Source organism: Lagopus muta, chromosome 5, assembly GCF_023343835.1.
Source record: "Lagopus muta isolate bLagMut1 chromosome 5, bLagMut1 primary, whole genome shotgun sequence".
Lineage (NCBI taxonomy): Eukaryota > Metazoa > Chordata > Aves > Galliformes > Phasianidae > Lagopus > Lagopus muta.
This window is the reverse complement of record NC_064437.1, coordinates 24,087,589-24,110,490: the sequence shown is the minus strand read 5'-3', so window position 1 is coordinate 24,110,490 and position 22,902 is coordinate 24,087,589. Positions and strand designations below refer to the sequence as shown.

The 22,902-nt window shown below is 41.8% G+C and overlaps 1 protein-coding gene across 4 annotated transcripts; it reads right to left on the bottom strand.

Moving 5' to 3' along the window:
* Nucleotides 1-4,521: 4,521 nt before the first annotated feature.
* SELE (selectin E) lies at nt 4,522-12,477 on the bottom strand. 4 transcript variants are annotated; one of them, XM_048945215.1, is made up of 14 exons: nt 12,331-12,476; nt 11,958-12,037; nt 11,131-11,517; nt 10,240-10,347; nt 9,930-10,115; nt 9,531-9,716; nt 9,244-9,423; nt 8,253-8,438; nt 7,966-8,145; nt 7,371-7,556; nt 6,578-6,685; nt 6,099-6,120; nt 5,935-5,989; nt 4,524-5,580 (listed from the first exon to the last, which is right to left on the bottom strand). In XM_048945215.1, exons 2-13 carry the CDS (start codon nt 11,992-11,994, stop codon nt 5,950-5,952), a joined length of 1,806 nt encoding a protein of 601 aa, XP_048801172.1. In that variant the 5' UTR covers nt 11,995-12,037; nt 12,331-12,476; the 3' UTR covers nt 4,524-5,580; nt 5,935-5,949. The 4 variants fall into 4 exon arrangements, with proteins under 4 accessions (XP_048801175.1, XP_048801174.1, XP_048801172.1 ...); XM_048945218.1 differs by lacking the exons at nt 7,966-8,145; nt 8,253-8,438 and having other exon boundaries at nt 4,522-5,580; nt 12,331-12,477; XM_048945217.1 differs by lacking the exons at nt 9,244-9,423; nt 9,531-9,716 and having other exon boundaries at nt 4,523-5,580.
* Between the last annotated feature and the right edge of the window lie 10,425 nt (nt 12,478-22,902).

The window sequence follows — 22,902 nt, the reverse complement described above, 5'->3', positions numbered from 1 at the left end:
CCCTTCCATCACTCGGGTGCACTGCACACACCTGAGCTCCCCTGGGTGGGCCCTGTCTTCCCACCAGGTGTTCAATCACTGCTTCAGGCTGTGACTTAGCATTTCTGCTACACTGGGCATGGTGGGGATGTGTTGATGGTTGGACTAGGTGGTCTTTTCCACCTTAATGATTCTACTATTTCTCAGAGGCAGATCACTTTCTGGAGCTAGGCTTCAATGCTAACATGAAAGCAGACAGTATCTGCCATTTGTAACCATTCCCGCCTCCTGCTAGAACATGAATAAAGTGCTTTAAAAGTCCCCAGAGCTGTCACCAGTTTCCATGGCCAAAACACTGACCTTCAAGGCAGCACACAGGGAAGGATGCTGTGACGGGTTGTTCACCATTTAATGAGGCAAGAACCGAAATCTGCAAGGAAACAGTAAGTAAAAGTGACAAAAGAGAAATGCGGGCCAGCCTGCCATTCGTGTGCACACAGGAACATTTGCACGTTATGAGCTTCCTTTGGCAGCATCTGAAATACTCATGAGCACTGAAAGGAACCGCCCATGGCCTCAGTGCAGCCAAACTGAGCAAATGCTGCCTGCAGTCTGGGTAAAACAGTGCTCTCTGCACTCAGAATGGCTTCGAGGAGTGAGGTGCTTGTTTCTTAGCAATTGCAGTTGCTGCATGAGAAACTTTTTACCTCCATTGGGTTTTAAAAACTGGATTTTAAAGTCAGTATGAGGGAAGACGTGGAGTTTTTAACCTTCTGGCATATCAGGTGGGATTTTACACCTCTCTGAGCAAAACTTACACCCTCTGCTCCAACTGGGTAATGAAATAGTGCTGAATATTTGTGAAGAAAAGCTAACAGAGGGAAAAGAAAATGAAGCAGATTGATCTGTACTGACCCCAGCAGTGCTATCTACCTGCCCTAGTTCAAAGGAGCAGCGTGATATATGCATTCAGGTGAACAGCTGGCCTGGCTTGGATTCAAATGAAACCACCAACCTGAGTATGCTCTGCATGAAGAGGATGTCTGAGCAGTGCATGCAAAATGCACTGTGGCTTTGCCAATTACCCGTGGAATGCAAACTGCTGCTGTCCCTCCAAAGGAACATGGCGAGGGTCTGTAAGCTCTGCTCAGACCCTACCCCCACCAAACCTGCAGGCATTCAATAGGTTTGATAATTCAGCCTTTGCCAAGGGGTGAAAATGATATCACGTATTCCATCTGGTTGCTTCCAACAGTTGTGTCTTGGTCAAAAAAGAGTCAGAGTAAAGTAGCAAGGGTTTACTCTGTTCTTCCACTGCAGCCACATCGGCATCAGCTGCAGCAAGGAATGGGAAAGGAGAGCAGTGAGGATGGGATAGGGCTGTCTCTCTTAAGATAGGACTTTCTAGAACTACGCTTGCTGTCATTTTGGCTAAAATAGTATCATTTCCCTTTGGCACATTCCATTACCCAAGTGAGCCCAGCCTTTCACCATGTCTGATTTGTATGTTATCTGAGTCGTTTGGGCTGATATGAGATAAGATGAAGGGGGACGTCACTGTTTCGTGCAGCGTTGGCTGTGCTCTGTTTCCCTCCTGGTGTAGGTCAGGCTGGGCTCGATTTCCCAAGATCCCAAAGAGAAAACATCCTGCCTGATTGCAGCCCCTCCTTTCCCAGAAATCGCACTGTGGAATAAGCCCTGAATGCAGTGTTTCCTGTCTTCCTTTTAACCCTTTACCTTCCACCCAAGTATTCCATGACACAAGCCTGCTCCAGCAGGCTCCCTCCTCCTGCCCACTCAAAGGCTGTCAGAAGCCCAAAATGACAGCACTGGAGTGCCAGAAGCAAGCAAGTCACCTGCAATTTCACACCTGCCTTCGTTGCCTTTGTGGCAGCTGGTGAGGCGAGAAGCTGATGAAGGTCCCACTTGGCCAAGGCTGAAAGTCAAAGCAACTGTTGGGCCTTTCAAGGAACGTCCTTTCCTGAAGTGGGAAGGCAGGTAGAAAACCTGCTGGCAGCTGCCTGGGGGCATCTGTTGCCTTGCTGAGGAGGCATTTGTGCTTTTTTTGCCCTGTTCTTGGCAGTATTCCTGAGCTGGAGAAAGCATTGGCCATCATCAGCTGTGCAAGCACTTTCTGGGCAGTGGATTTCTTTCTTATCACTGGAGCCACAGCTCAACTGTGCTGGCCAGGTCTGCCTCTCTCCTAGGCAAGATTTAACAGCACCAGGTGAGCAGCAATAACCACCTACCAATTTTGACTCCGCTGGCTAAATTTAACCTGCAATTTTCCTTGTTTCACCCTAGAGGCGTGCATGTGAGAGGCCATAAACTGAGATAGGGAGCCCCATAATATGACTGTGCAAATGTTGGAGGCTGGACTGTGATACCTGTGTCTGTTCTGCCCTCTGCTAAGCTTTTTCTGCCTAATACCAACAGGAGGTTGGCCTGCCAGCCTGTGGGCAAGGCCATGTTGTATTCATTTGCTGTGAAATACTGCTCTCGAGGAGCAACTGTCTTGTGTTCTTACCTGTCCCTAACCAACAGCTTTAGCACTCACCATAGCACCCTTTTTCCCTGGGCCCCTGGGCTGAAGACCTCTCACAGGGTACCCACCAGCAGCTGCACATTTGCAGCAGGCTCAGGCCAGGAAGCAGCAGCCAGTCTCCCTGCAAAAACGAGAAGAATGCAAACAGGAGCAAGACTTGGGACAGAAAACAGACTCACAAAGGGCTTGAACACATCGCGTAGCATGGACATTGCATGTCACAGTCTGGCATCCCGGCCCTAATACCCTCTGACAGCTCCCAGAGCAGGAGCTGGGCAGGTGAGTGATTTGATCATGACTCTAACTCCCACAAGAGCTTCAGAGTTCCTGCTGCCAGTCCTCTGCAAAGCACGCGAGGAGCTGCAAAGACTGGCAGCTTCCAGAGCCTGTAGCAGTGACCTACCTTTGTGAGCTAAGAACTGCTGGCCAAATGCTGGGTCCAGTCCAACCCTTGTAAATTGGAACTGTGGAAGGCAGCTTCAGCCAGGCCCTAGTAAATGAGTGCTTGTTTGATGGCTAATTGCTTATGAAAATAAAAGGCACAATCCCAATGTGGGCAGGGCTTATACTGCCATGGACCCAACTGAGAACCGAGGAATTTAATGGAAATAGAACAGGAGATAAGGAAAGTTCCTCCAGCAAAGAATATGTGGAGCTTTGGCAAATATTCCCACAGCCACTCTGGCCAAAGCAGGATCCAAACAGACATCAAACAACAGAATTCTGCATTCATGGTCACCATGACAGGGATGTGTTCATTACACTCTCTGAAGATCTTATTGGCTTGGACATGCCATACCATCACAGTTGATAATTTCATAGGATCGTTCAGGTTGGAAAAGGCCACTAAGAGCATCTAGCCCTAACACTAAGCCATCACAACCATGCCCAAGAAACCATGTCCCCCAATTTGTGTCCTGAAGCAGGAAAAAACAGTGCAAGTCCTATAAGATCCCAGAGAAGTAAAGCTGCTAGCAGCACTTGCTCCAGTCAGCTCCTGGGAGAGAAGCTGGGCTGCCCTGATTGAATGGCAGGAGCCATGGTGGCCTGAGCAGCTGTCTCCAGAGGATGCTACAGGACTGTGCATGTAGAGGACAACAACAAGGACAGGCTGGGAGACCCATGTGGTGGTTTAGCTCTCAAAACAGCTCCTGCAGGGATTCAGAGCAGGGCGTTTCGGGCTAATCTCTACATCCCCTCAGGGAACCTGAAGGATTACTGCTCTACATCTGCTCACACGGTTGGGCCCCACCTTGTCAAGGCGGGGGGAAGCGCTGGCAGCCGCTCTCGGTTTGTTAATCGGTTTGGGATAAACAGCAATGGACCCTGTACATCTTGGTGCAGCAACCTCTGACTATCTTTGCTAGCTGGCCTGATGGTTTCTCTTCAGCCTTGCCTAGGGCTGGAGCCACAATGCAGCTTTCTTGGATGTGTCAAGGGCTGGGAAAGGGCAGATACAGCAGCTGGCCATCACTACCCTAGGGCAGTGTTTGTTACAGCCCAAGACAGAGTGGGTGTAGTGAAGGAAATCAGTCACCTCAGGTCCCCAGTGCTGTGCTTTCACCTGCTAGCCCATGCTTTCCCAGCCCTTCGCTAACTTCCCAGCAGAATAGGCTGCAAAAGGCCTGTGTAAGCTAAGTGGTTCATGCTGTTAACTGTGCACCAAGGTCACCCACTTGCTTTTCCTTCTGCCCTCCTCTCCTTCCTGAGCATGCATGTCTCGAAGCTCACTGCTGTTCCAAGCACTTTCTTTATGGGATACAATGCTGACCTTTCTTCCTTTCAGGACCAGAAATGCTGGTTTTGAGTCCAGCTACGGCTGTGCTGGCTCCCAGGTAGTCAGTGCCATCTGCTGGCTGCTCTTTCCCTGACTTACGAAGACATGAAAAGCTAAGTACAAGCCTCCAGTCTTACAATTTACCCATCTTCCCCCACACCCTGACTTTCTGCTGCTGAAGCCATACCCACAGGGCACATTTAAAAGATGGACATTTTCAGAAAGGGAGCATTCTCTTTAAAACTTTTTATTAAATACTGCTACAAATAGAACAGTACACATCAGATTCTAAGTCTAGCAGAGTTGATTAATTTATAACTTACACATAACTTAAGACTCTCATTTGAAGTCCTTTAATGTCCTTTAACAGCACAATAGTTCATACATGCAACATATATAAAAATCTGAGGCTTCTATTTTATCTGTAAATTATGTTCATAAGATTACATGCCTGCATATTTCTGACTCATTTTAAAATGTTCTGGGCCCAGATCAGGATCAGGTGTCTTAAATATAGTTGCCATTAACAGCACAGAAATCCCTCGGTAAAAATTACACAGCAAATTAAATATTTACATCCACACATCTGTATTACAGTGCACAATCCCATGGGGATGAGAACTTCCCACCTACTTGCTGCATTCAGAAACCAGAGTACCTAGTACAAGCACTATCATTCCCAGTGCCATCAACAAAAAGTAAAGTCCAAAGGCTTTCTGGAACATGCAGCAGAAACCCAGATAATTGCCTATGTCACTTCAGGCATATGGGAACATCTTAAAATAAAATGGCTTCAACAATAAGCCAGATCAATGGCTTCAAAGCAATTGAGAATGTTTTTAACCCCAATTATTTTGTTTCTGCCAACATAACCCATATGTCTCCAGAGGAGACATCTCCAGCAGTGTAGTAAGTGATGTGAAATAATGCATGTCTTCACCTCACCCAGGTACCTCACCTAGTAGACCAGAGGAGAAACCAGCCTCCTCCTTAGCCAGCAGCTTACTATTTGCTCACCATCTGGACAAGACATGGCAAGCTCCCAGTTATGATAACTACATGACTGAATGTAGACAGCGTTTTGCCAGAAGGCCAGAGTTTTGCTCTCTGCTTGTTAGTCTTCTATGGAAATACCAGACAGCTTGAGTTCAAAATTTGAGCAATACACAAGGTGAATCATCTTGTCATCAAGAGGTAAAAACATCTGGTCAGCTGCTGATCTGCATGGAGTTTCATTTCCTGAAAATCTCTGAGACATGAGCAAAGATGGCTTCAATTCCTGCAGAGAGAAGAACATTCCTCTATAAATTGGAAAAATTGGCACAGATTTGTACTTGCTGTCACGTCAGAGGAATTTTGTATGCAACATGAAGCAAAAATGTACCAAAGTGTTCCTAATATTATATACAGCTAGACAGACAGCATAGCACAGTAATCCCTTAGGAGCTGAATGACAATTTCTAAATCAATAAATCTATCAGTTTCCTTAGGAACTTTGGTGCAGTACAAGTCATGTTAGGTACCACAAAGTGTACATTGCTATTTTTGCAAGTGTGTAGCAATTAGTGGTCTCTGATTACTTCTGTGATTAGAAGGAAGAGAATTTGGGAATGCAACTATCTCATGTGCTTACCTGAAACACCTGGAGCTAGACATTCTGGCTTTCAGTAGTGAGGTGCTGACAGCTGCTGTAAGAACAGAAATGAAAAGTACTTTAGTGACAGCTGTTCTATACCTACTGGATTTGAGCAAAATGATTACAATGCTTTTCATGCTGCTTTTTGAGACACAACTTACCTGGCAGGAGTGAATTTCTTTACTGCAAGAAGAAAAAGAAAAAATATTAGCATTTCAAGATGAAAGCCCAATCTTGCAAACTTTTCTTCCTATTAAAAAATCTTATCTGAATATTTGATAAAAAACCATTCATCTAGCAACAGAAATCTCACAGCTAGTTATTACTGTATTGTCATTAGCCCCAACTCAAACTCCCGTTCACTTTCCCTGGCAGTAATTACTGATGAATAACCATTGGCTTTTTCACCTCTAATTCTTGTTTTCTTAATTATTTTTTAACTCTTTCAGATTTTTAAATGTTTATCATAAAACCAAACATGTCACACATGCAGGCTTCCTGACAGTAACACTGGAATTTGTTTATGTGAATATTTTCACTTTTTCAAAAGGCAACTGTTTGAGATCTGGAGGTTTTTCCTTCCCACTAAACAAATTTCAGGAAGGTAAATAAAATTAAGGGAAACAGTCCAATGGCTCACCTTTGCTTCGTAACCGCTTTGCAAGCCAAAAGAGGAATGATGCTGTGGCAAGCAGAGAGGTAGTGGTGGCTGCTATGCCCACAGTGACATAGCCAACTTGTTGAGAAGCTGAAAGAAGAAAAACAGCTGCAGTGAGATCAAGAGGCATGTGGTTTCCTCCTGTTTGAGAGTCCGACTGAAATCAATGAAATTATTCAAGGATCTGAATTCTAGCCAAATAGAGTGAAGTTGAGCTCTTGGGACCTACAGCAAAGGCACATCAGGCAAACCAATCATGTTCCTACATGACAGGGGAAGAGCTCTTACTATCTTGGATGGAAAGGGAGACTTTTGCCCTGTAAATTTACAGCCTTTCACAGGAAAGCTCTGTGAGGAGCTCACTGAAGAAGCTATCACATCAGATTTATAAATCTACAAACTTCTTTTACTGAGAAGCAAACTGATTTATGCACATTTTTCTATAATGTTCTACTTCTCTAGAAAAGCTCTTTATTAACACCGAAACAGCTCAGCATGAGAAATATTTTAGTTAAGAACACACAAAAAAATGCCTAAAGTCAGGTTGAGGCTTTTGGTTTTGATAAGAAATCAAGGCTTCCCATCAAGACCCATCAGGAATGTTCCCTCTTATTTTCAAGGATCATATTCAGAGATTTCCTTAGGTTTCTTCCTTTGTGGGCTGCACAACAAGTTCTAACTCACTGCTTGCTGCTATCCCCTCTACCCTTCCATACCTCCTATTTTGGCCAGGAACCTAGTGAGATCTTTTTCTGGCTAGTCACAGATAGAATACCTTCACATGTGGGCAGACTGGCACTCCAGTTTCCTGAATGACTGCACTCAAGAACATGAGATCCACTGAGATTCCATCCTTCTAGGCAGCTGAAGTGGCAGGCTGTGTTGTATGTGAAGTTCCCAGCACCATGTATGCAATCCATGGAGCCTTTCTCAGGAGACTTCAGTGGTTCACACTGTACAACTGAAATAAAGAAAAAAAAATGGTTGATACATAATGGTTGATACATTCCTATCTTTGACCCTACTGTTTGCACTAGTAAATGTACACTGTATGTTCAAAATCATTTGAATGTGGGGTGAAGGGGGTTCAGAAAGCCATGAGCAGGCATTCTGAAAACAGGGCACATCAGAGCTGAAAGCATTAGAGATAGCACATACACTAGCTTGGAGCAGGTCAGAATAACATACTCCTCTTTTAGCTGACAAGAAGGGATATCCTGCCAAGAACTAACCTCTACTGAGGCCATGATATTACGTTGTGCATTGAATCAGTGCTGGACATTTATTGAATTGAACCTGTACTCTCAGGGATAGGATTTCAGAGTATTGCACAGTAACAAGAAAACATTTTCCAACCCCAAAAATCTCACCTTTGCATTTTGGGAATGGCTCTGACCACTGTCCCTGTGCCATGCACTTAATGCTGGATGGGCCTTCCAAAACATAGCCTCCTCGACAACGGAAATCACAGTGTGAACCATAGGTGAGATCTGCAGAAGCACAGCTCACAGAACCTTCTTCTGGCCAGGTTACAGCCTCACACCTCACAGCTGCAACGCACACATCACAACAGCAGTCAGCTCAGAGGTCTCAGGAATTCAACATGCCAATCAAAGCTGATAGCCCCAAGGGCTCAGGCAGGCATGGAAAAACGTACCTGCACAGGATGGCTGCTGCTTGTCCCAGGCCCCAGAAGATCCACACTGCAGAGTGGATGGTCCTGTCAGAGCAAATCCTTCCTCACAGGTGAACTCACAGGTGGTACCCCAGGGAAGCTCCCCAGAGGGATGGGAGCAGTTGAGAGAGCCATGAGCGGGCATTTCTAAAGCAGGGCAGGTCACAGCTGAAAGCGTAAAAAACAGCACAGACATGAGCTTGGAGTAGGTCAGAATAAATGCTCCTCTTTCAGATGACAAGAGGATGTGTCCTGCCTGGAGCTCTCCCCTACAGAGCCATAGTACTGCCCTTTACCCCTAGCAATGTCTCAGGAAACAGGAATTACAGTATGCTGCACTGTGGAGCCAGAACACTTAAATATGTATTTAAAGCACACAAGCTGTTCCTAATACTGGCTCAGATTATGAGGTGCATTTTGGGGGTGTAAACTCCCATTTGAAGACAAAGAGTTCGTGTCAGAACACCCCACTTCAGTGGTCTGTTACCACTTCTGCTGGGAGTACAGCTCCCAAGTGTAGTTTCTCAACTTGCATTGCTATTTCCACTTTAATACAGCAGGATATGTGATCTTTGTCTTGAAACCTCTTTAAGAGAAATACTATAAACCTACCAGAGATGACTGTTATTATTTGACAACACTTGAATTATTCAGTCTCTTCAGACTATTTGAGCTAGTGTTAAGTTTAACATGGTTTCAAGCTACGGCAGGGGAGATTCAGGCTGGACATTAGGAAGTATTACTTTTCAGAAAGGGTGGTCAGGCACTGGAATGGACTGCCCAGGGAGGTAGTGGAGTCACCGAGCCTGGGGGTGTTCAAGGAAAGGCTGGATGTTGTGCTGAGGGACATGGTTTAGTGGGAGCTATTGGGAATAGGTGAACGGTTGGACTGGATGATCTTTCAGGTCTTTTCCAACCTTGGTGATTCTATGATTCTATGATTCTATATGATTTCTAACCCAGTAAATCTCACCTTTGCATTTTGGGAATGGCTCTGACCACTGTCCCTGTGCCATGCACTTAATGCTGGATGGGCCCTCCAAAACGTAGCCTTCTCGACAACGGAAATCACAGTGTGAACCATAGGTGAGATCTGCAGAAGCACAGCTCACAGAACCTTCTTCTGGCCAGGTTACAGCCTCACACCTCACAGCTGCAACGCACACATCACAACAGCAGTCAGCTCAGAGGTCTCAGGAATTCAACATGCCAATCAAAGCTGATAGCCCCAAGGGCTCAGGCAGGCGTGGAAAAACGTACCTGCACAGGATGGCTGCTGCTTGTCCCAGGCCCCAGAAGATCCGCACTGCAGAGTGGATGGTCCTGTCAGAGCAAATCCTTCCTCACAGGTGAACTCACAGGTGGTACCCCAGGGAAGCTCCCCAGAGGGATGGGAGCAGTTGAGAGAGCCATGAGCGGGCATTTCTAAAGCAGGGCAGGTCACAGCTGAAAGCATAAAAAACAGCACAGACATTAGCTTGGGATAATCTTTAAAAAAGCATTTTTTCTTTCCTGAAACTTAGTAACATACCTAATGCATAGAAACAGCTTTAGATATAGGCCAGGATTTCAGTTTGTATCCATTAATAGAGTTCTGCAGACTTCAGTGCTGCTATGTGTAATGCAGAAATCTCATCTACCATTGCTTGACAAGCTCACCTTTGCATGATGCAAGTGTGTCAGACCAGTTTCCAGAAGACATACAGTATACTGACTCCAGTCCATTCAGCTCATAGCCTTCTTCACACTGAGCTGTGCATGAGGAGTTATAGCCGAAGTCCTCCAATGGATGGTTGCACTCAAGGCTGCCGTGATCAGGTTTCTTTAGTGGATCACAAGTCTTAACTTCAAAGAAACACAAGAACACATAGTCAGTCTCTTTGGTCAAGCAGGCAAATCAAGCCAGACAAACAGAACTAAGCTAGCATGACTGTCTCCCTGGTTGGAAAGAAGGATGTAGTAATCTTACCAAATTCACAATCTGGCCCATAGAATCCAGGGTTACACTGGCAGGTGTGATTGTTAATAGTCTCTATGCATTCTCCACGGCCACTGCAGAAAGATGGGTTGCAAGAAGCTGAAGAAAAAAAAAAAAAAAAGAAAGAAGTCCATCAAATAAAAGAATCAGCATTGACCACTAATTAAATCTGGTCTGTGCATCATTCATCTTTCTGTCACTAAAGAGGCAGTTTGTGAGGCAAAAGAAATGCAGGAAATTTTGTTATATTAGTTAACTCTGCCATTTTACAAAAGCATTTCAGAAATCAATTCCTTTGACAGACTAGCTCACAATGAAAGGATTCCAAGGGAAACTCTAAGACCACTTGCTCTCAGGTAGATATTAGTAATATTTAAAATGCAAAAGGAACAATATGTGTGAGGTAGGTAGAAAACTTCAGCAGAGGCATTCTTCCTTACCTCAGCTCTGAATTGGCAGATATTTGACTTAGATTTTTTTTTACTAGCCTTAGTAATCTCTATATAGAGTGTATAGTATATACACATGATGTTAGATTTAACCCAATGCTCTGTAGTCAGCAGAGAGATAGACACCTTCAAAAGGACAATTCTTACCTAGCTCAGACAATTACTTGATGAAAGCCAACTTCTGAAAGAGCCATTTTCCCTCCACTGATTATAGAGCCTGATGGCTTGCTTAGAAAAGATGTATTATAGTCTGGGGGCTAAAAGGTGAGATCAATCTAGCTCTTAGAAAAAGAGCAATCTCAGCCCTGCGAGTAAGGATAAGTGTAGGATGTTCACAGAGTCAGGCAGTCAGCATGTAAAACTAAGTTAAACAACCCATTCCACTATCTCATCTCCACAGGGGCTCACTGAAATGGACTTTATGATACTATACCTGTATAGCACAAGGCAACCTTTTTTTTTTCACACTTCTCATCATTCCATTTGCCGTCATCCTTCCCTCTTTTGATGTAGATTTCAACACAGTCCTCGTTGTTCCCTTTGCCATTTGGTTCACCTGAAGCCCAATTTTCTGCTTCATCTGTCAGTTCTTTGTTTGTTCCAACCCAGGTCCACGTACCATTAATTTTTCTGATTCCAATCCAGTAGTAACCCGGATTGAAGGGTAAGAAGTCATTAAGATAGTTGATTTCATCCTTGTTTTGAATGGCAACCATGTTAGTATACCTCTTTTTGCACCATAACTCTGCCTCTTTGTAGGTCATGTTTGTGTCTGAATAATGGTATGTCCAACAATTCACCACCTCTAGTATTGTAAGCCCTAGAATGAAAAGATGGCAAAAAGTTGGTATTGGACATTTCCCCAACTCTTTCTCTAGAAAAGGATACATAAAACTTTATAAACATTGCACATTTGTTAATATCTGAAACAGCATCAAAATTTAGTGGCAATTATTTTACAAGTAATTAACCAACAAGTTTCAAAACAGGCAAGTCACCATCAAGTATAGAAACTTCAGCCTGTCAAACTACTACCACTCATACAAAGATCTGCAGAATTCATATCACATCACAGGAGCCAATTACACTTTTGTCAAGCAATCAGGGTAAAGTGCCATTGCAGCTACAGCTTTCTCTATGTGAATCTGGCCCCAAGCTAATTGAGTCAGATTTAAAAAATATCTGTTTAATTCCAAACTCAAAACTAAGCACACTAACACTGTCACTCAAATAGTTTTCTGCAGACACATACACACTTACCGTAAGCAAGAAGAGATAGGAACCACAGGCAATTCATTTCTCTGAGAGCTTTCTCTTCTCTTTATCTTTTAAGCAGAGGGCTATGAAAGATCAAAGGAACACATTTGTAGAGAATACACACCGTTTTTTTTTTTAACTATCCAATATAAAATGCTGCCTGAGCAATCTTCTCTGCATACTTTTAAAGAATCATTCTAAAGAATTAAGTAAGATTTCCATTCTTGCAAGATCAACCACTTAAAACAGCTCTTAATGTCAAGATAGCTTTTAAATTTAAATAGCTCTTAAAAAAAACCCCAAAACATTAGCACAGAATTCTCTCTCTAGTTTTCCTATAGCTGAGATTATAATAAAATAGTCAATTTATACTCACAGGTTGTAGTTGTATTGGTCAGGTGCTGTAGAAGTCCTCTGTAATATTTCCCAGCGACTGCTCTCTGTTGCTGAGCTGCTGAACACGGACTTGAAGATAAAGCTCAGCTCAAAGTGTCTGGACTGTGTCTCCCTTGCCTTTAGTACAGCCTTTTATTCTCTCAGCCAGCCTGTTGTTCATAGTACGGGAAATTCCACGTAAAAAAAAATTTCTTGGAAAACCCCAGGATCACATCCTCACACATGAAGCTTGATGCTTCCCCTTGCCAATCAGCCCTCCCATGCTGTGCTGCCAAGCTGCCAAATGGTAGATTACAGCTTTACTGACGGAAGCACACAATTCCAGGATATCAGAAAGGAGCGAGAAAGTTAAAGAGTTTGTTGTCTAAATAGATTCCAACTTTTCTCCTAGGAGAATTTTTTGCACCAAGCTGCTACCAGTCCTTTTGGCATCTCAGTAAGAAAGACACTGACAATTAAAAGCTGGTTAACTAGTTCACTGAGTAAAGATTAAAATTGCAGCATTGGTCAATCTCTTCCCTGTGGGACACAGCACATTGTGCAGAATGTGGACTTAGCTTTGACCTTGGACAATATGTTCCAATATCCTCATCTCAATAGTTACAATTCCTTACCAGGTGCATACAATATTTCAGGTGGACAAGACAATATACTAGTCATAGACTGAATCCACCCACATTGATTGTGTATACACTGATTAATTACACTACTGCATAGTGCAGTCACAGGGTGTCAGTGGTATGAAGGCACACACCTGGGTAGTTATGGACACTGTGCTATAGCTGGTTAGTGAAGGGTTATGGGCTATCCATACATTTATGTGTCCTTCTGGATATAAAGCATGTACTGCTGAAGGCTGTATGTAGGTGAACATGCTTGGTTCTCCACCCTATGCAAAGGCATGATACTTAAGATGTGTTGCAGGGTCCACATTCCCCAGCAGTCCCACCTCTGGTCAACTGGAAGTGGCATTATTCCCTTGTGCCCTGACCACTAGGGTCACCTCACCCCTTGTTCCACAGCCACGTAGGCAGTGACCCTGAAGACTCCAGCACATGGTTCAGTTGCTAAATTAGTATCCAGCCACAAAGACTCACCATTATAGGTAAGGTTTAGCGGGGCTCAACAATGAAAGGTCTCAACAAGTGTTGTCAGCAACAGGAGGACAGAGGGCATTGTCTTTCAGATCTGTAAAGCAGTTATAGTTCATACTGTACATGTTGAAACACGTATTTTGAAGGCTCAGCCTGTCCTTTCAGTGGCTCTTGGATCCCAAGCTAAGATCTTAGTTGATGTCTTTTCCCCAGGAAGTACTAAGTGGAAGCTCATGTTGGCTATTGGGAACAGGTTCTTCACCAAAAGGGTGGTCAGGCACTGGAACAGGCTCCCCAGGGGAAAGGCGCTTGACACTGAGCTTGCAGGACTTGAAGTGCCTGGACAATGCTCTCAGCGATGTTTGGGTGGCTCTGCATGGAACCAGGAGTCGGGCTCAGTGATCCTTATGGATCCCCTCCAAATCAGGATATTTTATGATTCTATGTAGATCCCTACTCATCATCAGCATCATCCTGGTATAAACTGTATTGGACTTCATGATGCTGGCGTCCTAGCAGCAATTGATGAGCAGTATGAGTTTGAACATGGACTTTTTTATTCAGGATCACAGCTCTGCGTGGCTTCACACTGTAAATCAGTTTCTCAGCATGTCTGAGTGAAGGAGAACTTTCACTTGGTGTTTCAAAAGCATTACTTCTTTCTATTAACCCATCCCCTCAGGGATGGTGAGGGATATGACAGATCCAATGCACATCAGTCTTGACAGCACATTGCCACACCATATGATGCAGAAAATGGGATCCATTATCTGATGGATGCACGTAGGCTATCTATTGGGTATCTCCAAGGGTAGACACATGTAGGGTATACTCGTAGTAGGTATAAGGAATATACTTCAGCACATTTTTTCCTCAAAACTGGGACAAGGCATAACACATTCTCTTTGAATTCAGCATAACAAGTGCCAGAGAATGGAAATATATCAACCTATTTCTAAGCGAGTTACTATGTTAAGATATTCCTTTCAATACCAGCTGACAGCTTGACAGCTTAAGCTATCAGCATTCTATTCCACCTGGAGCTGCTGATAAATATTACAGCAGAACAGGTAGACTGGGTAAAGGCATAAAGCAGTTTCAAGGACTACCTTTTGCTTTATTCAAAAAAGTAAAACATTTGTGAGAACCCATAGCTTGATAAATCTCTACCAATTAAGAGAAGCCATCAGAGGAAGCAGAACACAGTAAGTAGTACACAGTCAGCTGTTACTATCAAAACTGACTTTCCTAGAAGCTGCAGTGATGTCCTTGAAAGCTTGGAAAAATCAGTTAATGTTAAGAATGAGAATTAAAACCCTACACTGAATATTTGCAGGGAGAGGTGTACTTTCTAGCAGGTGTGATCTAGCAAAGCTAGATTCACAGACAAACCATCAAGAAACTCTGGAAAGTCAAGGTTAGCTATTGTCTTTTCTACAGCCATATTCTGTGACCTCAGGCCCGGGCCAGCCTCGTTTGTTACAGCCAGACTTACAGAACATCAGGACAGGACTGATTTCTTTAGCCTCAGCTGCTCATCTGAAAATTGGAATGAAAACATTTCCTGTCTGCCAGTCTGTCTGTAATTGCCTGTCTCCTAAGAAAGTGGGACTTACAAGGTGTTTGCACAGCCCATCACAGCAGGGCAGAATTTCATGGGGTTTGTTAAGTGTTGAACTAATACAAACGATGTTTTGAGAGGGCAGTCAGTTTCTTTTCTTAAAATATTGATCAGCTGTTATAACCGCAGGCATAGAGGAATTATAAACAATTCCAGAACAGTTTATATCCTCTCCAGATCCAGGAGGAGAAAAATCCTTTATGCAATCCTGGAGATTCACTGCTTCAAATTGTGAGCTTCCTACTGGTAAAAGCTCATTCTTCTCTCAGCAGAAGCTCTGAGGTTGAGTGGAGGAAACTATATCAGAATTGTTTTCACCAGCGGAATCTCCAGGGGAAGGAAGAGTGTGTTTCACAGTTTACAATAGTCTTCCTTTACAAGGACTGCTCGAGACCTCTTGTCTGCAGTAGATAAAAAAACCACACACACACAAAAAACCCTAAAAAACACCACTCAAGCCCCAGAGCAAGATGTCTGTAAAGACTCTCACCTAAAATAGAATGCCTCTTTTTGTTGGCAGCATTCCCCTATGCATCACCAACATGGGGCTCTTTTTTTTTTTTTTTCTTTTTTTTTTTTTTTTCCCAGGGAATTCTTTAATCCAAGAATAATATTATCTCATTTTGATGTAATGGAATACAAACACAAATGTTAACGTTTCACACACACACACACACAAAAGAGGAAAAAAAAAAGAGAAAAAAAATCATGAGAAGTGTTTTTAAAAGCACAAAACTCAGAGGTTAAAATCTCATTGAAGTTAAAGGCACTTATAAACTTCAGCTCCTGTGCTGCTCAGGAAGACTGGGATTCTTGCACGTGAAAGCTCATGTTGAACTGTAAGCTTTATAGATATTATAGGAAAAAATGTACATCTGATGTAAGTGTGTCTTTTGAACTGCAGGTACTCAAGCCAGAAAAGCCATCCAGCCTGCCTCTCATTTCACTGTTGTTTCTCATTTGCACTCTTTCTTCCTTGAGCAATTGATTTGGGAACTCAATAAAGAACATCAGTTCTTGCACTGCTCTGAGCTGGGTGCAGTTGTTTGTTCCCACCTTGTCCTTACATGAACGCAGACACAGTTCCATGAAACTAGCTTTTTTAAAGTGATCTGGAATATTCCAGACTACCTATTTTCCATTACAGATATGGATGCCTATTAAGGATTACCTAATCAAAACGAATTTTCTATTTGGACAGCATAGTTGATAACACACTACATGACATAACAGGCAAGTAAAAGCTATATAGACATATTAGGAGTAAGAATAAGTAAAACCACTCAGGTCTGCTATTCAAAGAGGGGCTGCCATTGACAGAGGACATGTCAAATGTAACTTCTTTCTACATACAGAAAAGTTAGCAGATACCCACTGCAAGAGTGTTATGCAGTGGGAAAAGAGAACAGGTCAGAATGGACCTGGAGTGAAGATTCCTCTAGGTTTGTTATACATGATCAAATTAGTGTTTAAGGATCCAACCAAATCATCTCTTGATAATTACTTTTGAGAGTATGTGTCAGAGGGCTGACGAGAAGCAAATATTGTCTCTCTGCATCAAGAAAGAGGAAAGAGAAAGGTAATTAGAAGCCAACTTCTCCACACAGCTACCTAGAATGATACTTGAACTGTATTGGAAAATACTAAGGAAAGCAACTGAAATATGCAATAAAACCCTGAGCAACACAGTCAATACATTATTTAAAACTCAAGCAAAGTTCTATTTATTCTTTTCGTGTTTTTTAAAGAATTGAGAACCATACCACACTCCTGACACCCTGCACTATTTTCAAACGAGAAAATAAAGTTTTATTTCTTACCGACACCCTCATTTTGTTTGAATGACCTGCAAGCATATTGCAAGTGATCTAATCTTCTCAGCTACCAGTTCTCAATGCATTGCAGTTCCAGTAATGTGTGTTCAGAAAATAGAGCAAGAAGTGCAACATCTATAACTATAAAAGGAATTTTAATCACTACTCCAGCCAGAAAAGACAGCAGAAATCTACTTGATCTTCTAAAATATAAAATGCATGTTAGAGTACTTAGGAGGAATTAGATGAACATTTCTGTATGCCCACTTAAGAAATAGTAGTTTATTATAGTAGTCTATAGTATTTAGTATAGTAGTATATTATAGTCTTTATACCCACTATAAGAAATAGTAGTTGGATTGATACGTAGTGATAGAATTGTAAAGGACATTTTTCTGGATGCTAAAGCCTTAGCAGTGCTAGAACAGAAGTTCTTCATGGAGATTTTCCTTTAGAGATTTAAGTCTTGGCTTGGGAAAAATTTGTCAGTGTCTTTAGAAGGAGCTTATGGAAATGGAAAGCAGTTAAAGTTGTTTTAAATGATTAAAAGTCTTAATTGAATTAGCTATTACTACAAAAATAAGACAGATACAAGATACTTTAGGTTCCCAGATAACCTGAGTATATACACAGAAATACAGACATAGACTCAGACTTTTTTGGCCATGTCTTATAAGGATGGTTCTTTACCTGTAAGGTTTCACCTGCATTTATACATTTCTAAGCTAGCCTTCCTCTTAAAGCATGCTAATTACGCATTTATGGCAAGACAAAATAGAGAATTACATTACTGTGAGCAACTCAATTCCATTTCTTGCATAGTAGGCATAGTTGTCGTTCAAATATAAAAATATTTCAAACGTATTTATGTCAAAATAGTTTGTATGGTAGACATTTATCCCATGGCAAAGAGCTGTAAAATTATATACAATTTTGAAATCCTGGCAAAAAACTCCAGTCTTTCTCTTCATTCCATAGAAGAGGAAAGCGGTAGCCAGCCTTGAGGGGAAAAGAGTTCTGGTGCCAGTAGTGAAGGTGTTTCCTGTTTAGACAGGAGCTTGAAACACTAATTATTTAGAAATTCAGAGACAAAGGGGCTAATGTACATGTTTTCCCGGTCTTGATGGGAAGAAAAGATTATTTCTGAAGGCATACTCATCCTTCAGCCTCCGTCTCATTAAGTGTGAATACAGTAGGTAATACAACTGCTGCTACAAAAGAAGCTGGAATTTCTCAGGATGCCTAAGACAGTCTCCATTCTGTCTGGAGCAAAATCCCAGGAGACGAAAATCTTATCTCCTCTTCTTATTTCGGGAACACTCTGATGTGACTCATAACGCTCAATTTCCTCTAAGCCAGCCAAAATTCACATTCATTAATCCAGCTAGAGGCCAATCATCACTTGCATTGGCAAGGTGTGATTCAGTCCATTGAAATAGAAAGCTGAGTGCAGGAGCAGAGGAAACAACTTGCTAAGTGACAGAGTACCTCACACCTTCAGTTAGGATAAAAGTCAGGCTGGTCTTAACATCTAGAAGTCAGTTGCTTGTGGTTGCAGATGGAGCTGATACCATGCTGAACATGATTATCTGCTGGGTCGTATGGCAGTGGCTTGGAGCCTTCCCACCCTCCATACACAAGGATGGATGCATGACTTTGATCCATGCACAGATCAAGCAGTGTTAATTTTACTGCTTGGGTCCATTCCATACTTCCATGCCCTCAGCAGGGGAGATGCCTGAGCGTAAGATACTGGAAGGGATAATGCTTGCGAGGAGAACAGCTAAACTTTTGGCAAATGAGAGGAGTAAAAAAGTTGTGTCAGGATTAAGAGATCAAGTAGGCAGCTGGTTCTTGTAAAAGTGGTCTTTGTGTGAAGTGTTTTTTTCTAAGTTTCTCCCACAAAGACTGGAGGAATAGTCAGAAAAGTAACGAGTCTTTTCAATCCTTCTGACTTCTTCAGTTCCCAGAAAATACCATTTTGATTTATGAGATTGCAGATGAATTAGCAGTAGCACTTGGAACGCTGATGTAACTTTCCATTCTCTGTCTGCAGCATTATGAAGGAGAAACAACAAAAACAGATGAGAGCAGTGCCTTCACTTGCTCACTTAACATATTCCACCATTGATTTAAGATACCCAAGTTTCAGGTCTGTTCTTTTCAGTGCTTAAATCAGTTTTAGGTAGATTTCCATATACTTGTGGACACGGTATTTAATGTGTTTCAGTCCACAGCTAAATTACTTAGATAATACTTCAATACCATAACTCCTCAGGTTTCTGCAGATCTTTCCAGCCAAAATTACACACGCCATGAGTTCTACTGCTTTAGGAAGAAATATCTGTTAAACGACCTTCAGATAGGGCCTGTACAAATAGTTCAGTGTTTTGTTTTTGAGAAACAAGAAACAATGATGAGAAACAAGCAGTAAATAAACTCTGCAAGTGTTATCTGAAGAAAATTATAGCCAAATTTTTGAAGTATTTAGATGTTTTGGATTCTGTACCCTAAAGATGCTTTGGGTGATGCTGGCCTTCATATTTAAGTCTCTACATTTAAACACTATCATTAAAGTCAAATGTCATTTATAAAACCAAGCAGCAGAAAGAATTGTCACCCAAGCAACAGACATACTGTGAAATGAGATCTTACCACTTAGTATCTGAAATCTTTGAAGCAATGTTCTTTGCAGTTGCAAGGAACAGCTGTGCAGCAACAAGAATCTGACCCAGGATCAGCTGGCAAAGGCTGACACCAGTCACTGTAGTCATGACTTCCCTCAGATCACAAGATAACAGAATTCCTTGAACTAAGGAGCATTCAGGAGCCCTCTATCCACTTCACCACAAACTGCTGTCACTATAACATCTGTGCATTATTTGAAGAAAGAAGTAGATGTCCACTAGCTGGATAAGTAACTTTATGTTAAAGCAATGTTTAACATAGGATCACTGGTGGAGGATAAGTTGATGCATATAGCCTTTGTTTTAAGAATAAAGAAGTTCATTGTTAACACTGAAAACAATGGTATTAAGTTCCACGGTCTTCTTGTTTCCCGTACAAATAACAGTGCCACGAGGCTTCTTAAAGTTCCTGTTAGCTGGTATCAAGGTCACTTGAACATTGTTTATTTAGTGGGCCAGAAAACAATACTTCAACTTTCCAGTGAGGTGTTTGCTCTTCCACCCCTTCTAGATTTCTTGACTCATCAGGAAATGTGGGTGTCATCTACCCTGAAGTTGCTTCACTTCATGGAAAGGCAACAGAGTACTGACTAGACTCAATCTTTTGATGTGCTTTTTATACTCCAGTCTAAAGAGCAACGCACACAAAGACATTTTTCTCAAATAAAAGCAAGGACGGTTCCTCATTCCATCATCCTCGATGCAAATTCAGCCTTCTTGGTGGTGCAAATTATTTGATGTTTTTTTTCCTTTTGTGGTAAACGATATCAATAGCCATTTATTCATCTTTTATAATCATATCTGATTGTGATCGGTAGCAGAGTCTGGTTCTTTATAATCAGCTTAGAATACTTTCATAAGAGGTATTGGATCAACAGGAAGTGAAGGGATTATTACTTATCATCTGTAAAATAATACCAGGCCTGAAAGAAATGTTCTTACCTGAAGCAGGTATGAATTCAGCTTCTTTGTACTTCTTCTAAGTGACAAAATCCATGTTAGACTGTATAAGCTACAAAAGACAAGCTACTCCATTGTCAAAATGTAAGGAAATATCTAGGTTTAAGTAAGTTGGGTGTGCAGTTGCTCTATGTTCTATGGAGTCAAAGACTTAAGTTTATCTAAAGCTTAAGTCAAAGGAGATCCGTATTCTCTTCATTAACAAAAATGAGAGCAGATACACTTGCTTTTTCCAAATCAATCCATACCCAGAATTCTGCAAGTAGTCTTTGTACAATTACATTCACATTCATCTTCTTCGTTCTGTGTTTTATCTTTGATCTAGAGTATTGCACACTCAGTACCATGACTAAGAAGGGACAGAGTATCTCCCTGCAGCAATGTCTTCCCAGCTACCTGGGAAGCAGCAGCAGCTAAAAAAGCTCACAAAATGTGATGGACTCTTTATAAGTGCCAGGTAAGCACAGGAGCTGATTGTAAGCCTTCTGTACACAAATGGATAAAGTTAGTACAAAGCCCAAATGGATACAACCCATCTGTGAGCAAATGAAAACCGGATATTTGGGATGAATTTCCATCAATGAGGTTATAGAAAAGAGCAGAAATTTTAAAATGTGATGGTTTTGACACAGATGTTGTTTGGTTTCTGAAAGTGATTGTATGAGAGCATTATTCAGAAAAGTCAAACATAAAGGATCCTGCAGACACCCTGTACAGTCCTGCATCCTGGAAGTTGCCTTGCATCCTTCCGTGCACAGACCAAGCCTCTGGCTTCTGAGCTGCCAATAAATACACAGACCAGAAGATGATTATATGCAGAGAGATAATGTTATTAACCTGTATTTGATCTGGCTTTCAGTGCTAATCTGAGGAGCTGGTAAGCAACAGTTGTTGAAGAAAAATCTTCATTCAAAGCCTATTAAAACAAGTGGGCCATGCAGCAAAGCAAACCTGTGGACCCAGATGTCCATGACATGTATAGGGTACAACAGTATTTCATTTACATGAGATAAAGAATTCAAGAGAACAGCTGAAAGTTAACCCTCATTTTATTTTCTCTCCTGTTGTATGAGAGTTACATATGATGGAAATCACCTACTTCAAAAATATTTTCTTAATGCTTTCCTGTAATACAAAAACAGATGAAACACATCCTTACATCTTGGGCACTGCTGTCACAGAACTCAATAAAAGGAAAAATTTATAATACTGAACTTCAAATTGATTGTTTCCCTTTTCCTGATTCTGATAACCTGGATTGGTCTAATGGTTTGGGAGAATCCCATTATGAGCTCCTTAGTTGTACTGCAACACAGTTGTATACTTAACATAGTTGTTTAACATTAACATTTATTTTCTAGTACTCCTGTAAAATAAGATTCGGGGTGGTGTTTGTTTGTTTGTCTCTTTGGTGATTTTCTTTTTTTTTTTCCTGTTGGAATGAAATGTTACATTTGATATTAAAACACAAGTCAGCGTCCTTCTTTTATGATGTTATGCAAGTTAACTAGGATGGTCTGAGCACTGAAAATGAGCTAGAAATAACAGATTTGAGACTCACACCACGGAAAGAATCTTCTTTTTTGGCAAGATAAACCAGCTCCATGTTTCTCTGGCAGATGGCTTCTGATACCTCAGCTTGCTGCATTACAACTGGAGTACGGGCACATCTTCCCTCCCCATCCCTCATGTCAATCCACATTAACAAAGCAAGTGACAGTTGTCTACAAGTTAACAACACCCTCTCAAAAACTCTACTCGTGGCAAAATTATCTTTTAATTACAAATATAATACCATAAATCTTCATGCACAAGTTCCCTAGTTCAACTTTTTACCCAGACTTTTCCAATGATCCTTTTTGTTACTAGGTTACTCAAGAAAGGAAGCCAGTGTGTTTTCTTTGTAATCATCAGCTGTTGGGTACTTAAATTTTCAGCTTAGTAATATTAGTTGAAGACTGAAAAACACAGAACAAAGAAATGCAGGGGAAAGCAGTCATCTCAGACACTCAACCTCTGAATGGTACTGAGGCAAAATGAAATATAGTTTCAGAGGTGGACTCTTGAAATTAAACGCAGGACAAGGGCTGAACACAGTGAACTGTGCTGCACACAGTGTTTTGCCTGAACTTTAAAAGAGCACTCATGTCTATTCCAATTGAAAAATACTGTTGCTGACTACACAGAATTGAACTGGACTAATAACAGTAGAAGCTCTGAACCTTTTTTCTGTGGAAGATCTCTTTTGTGAACACCTAATCTTTGCATGCACAAAAATATTTAAATGGGAAGTCCATTCATGCAGCCACTGGCACACAAGCCAAAAGGAAAAACAACAACAGCAGCAACAAAAAGATAGGCAAACAGTTCTTCATT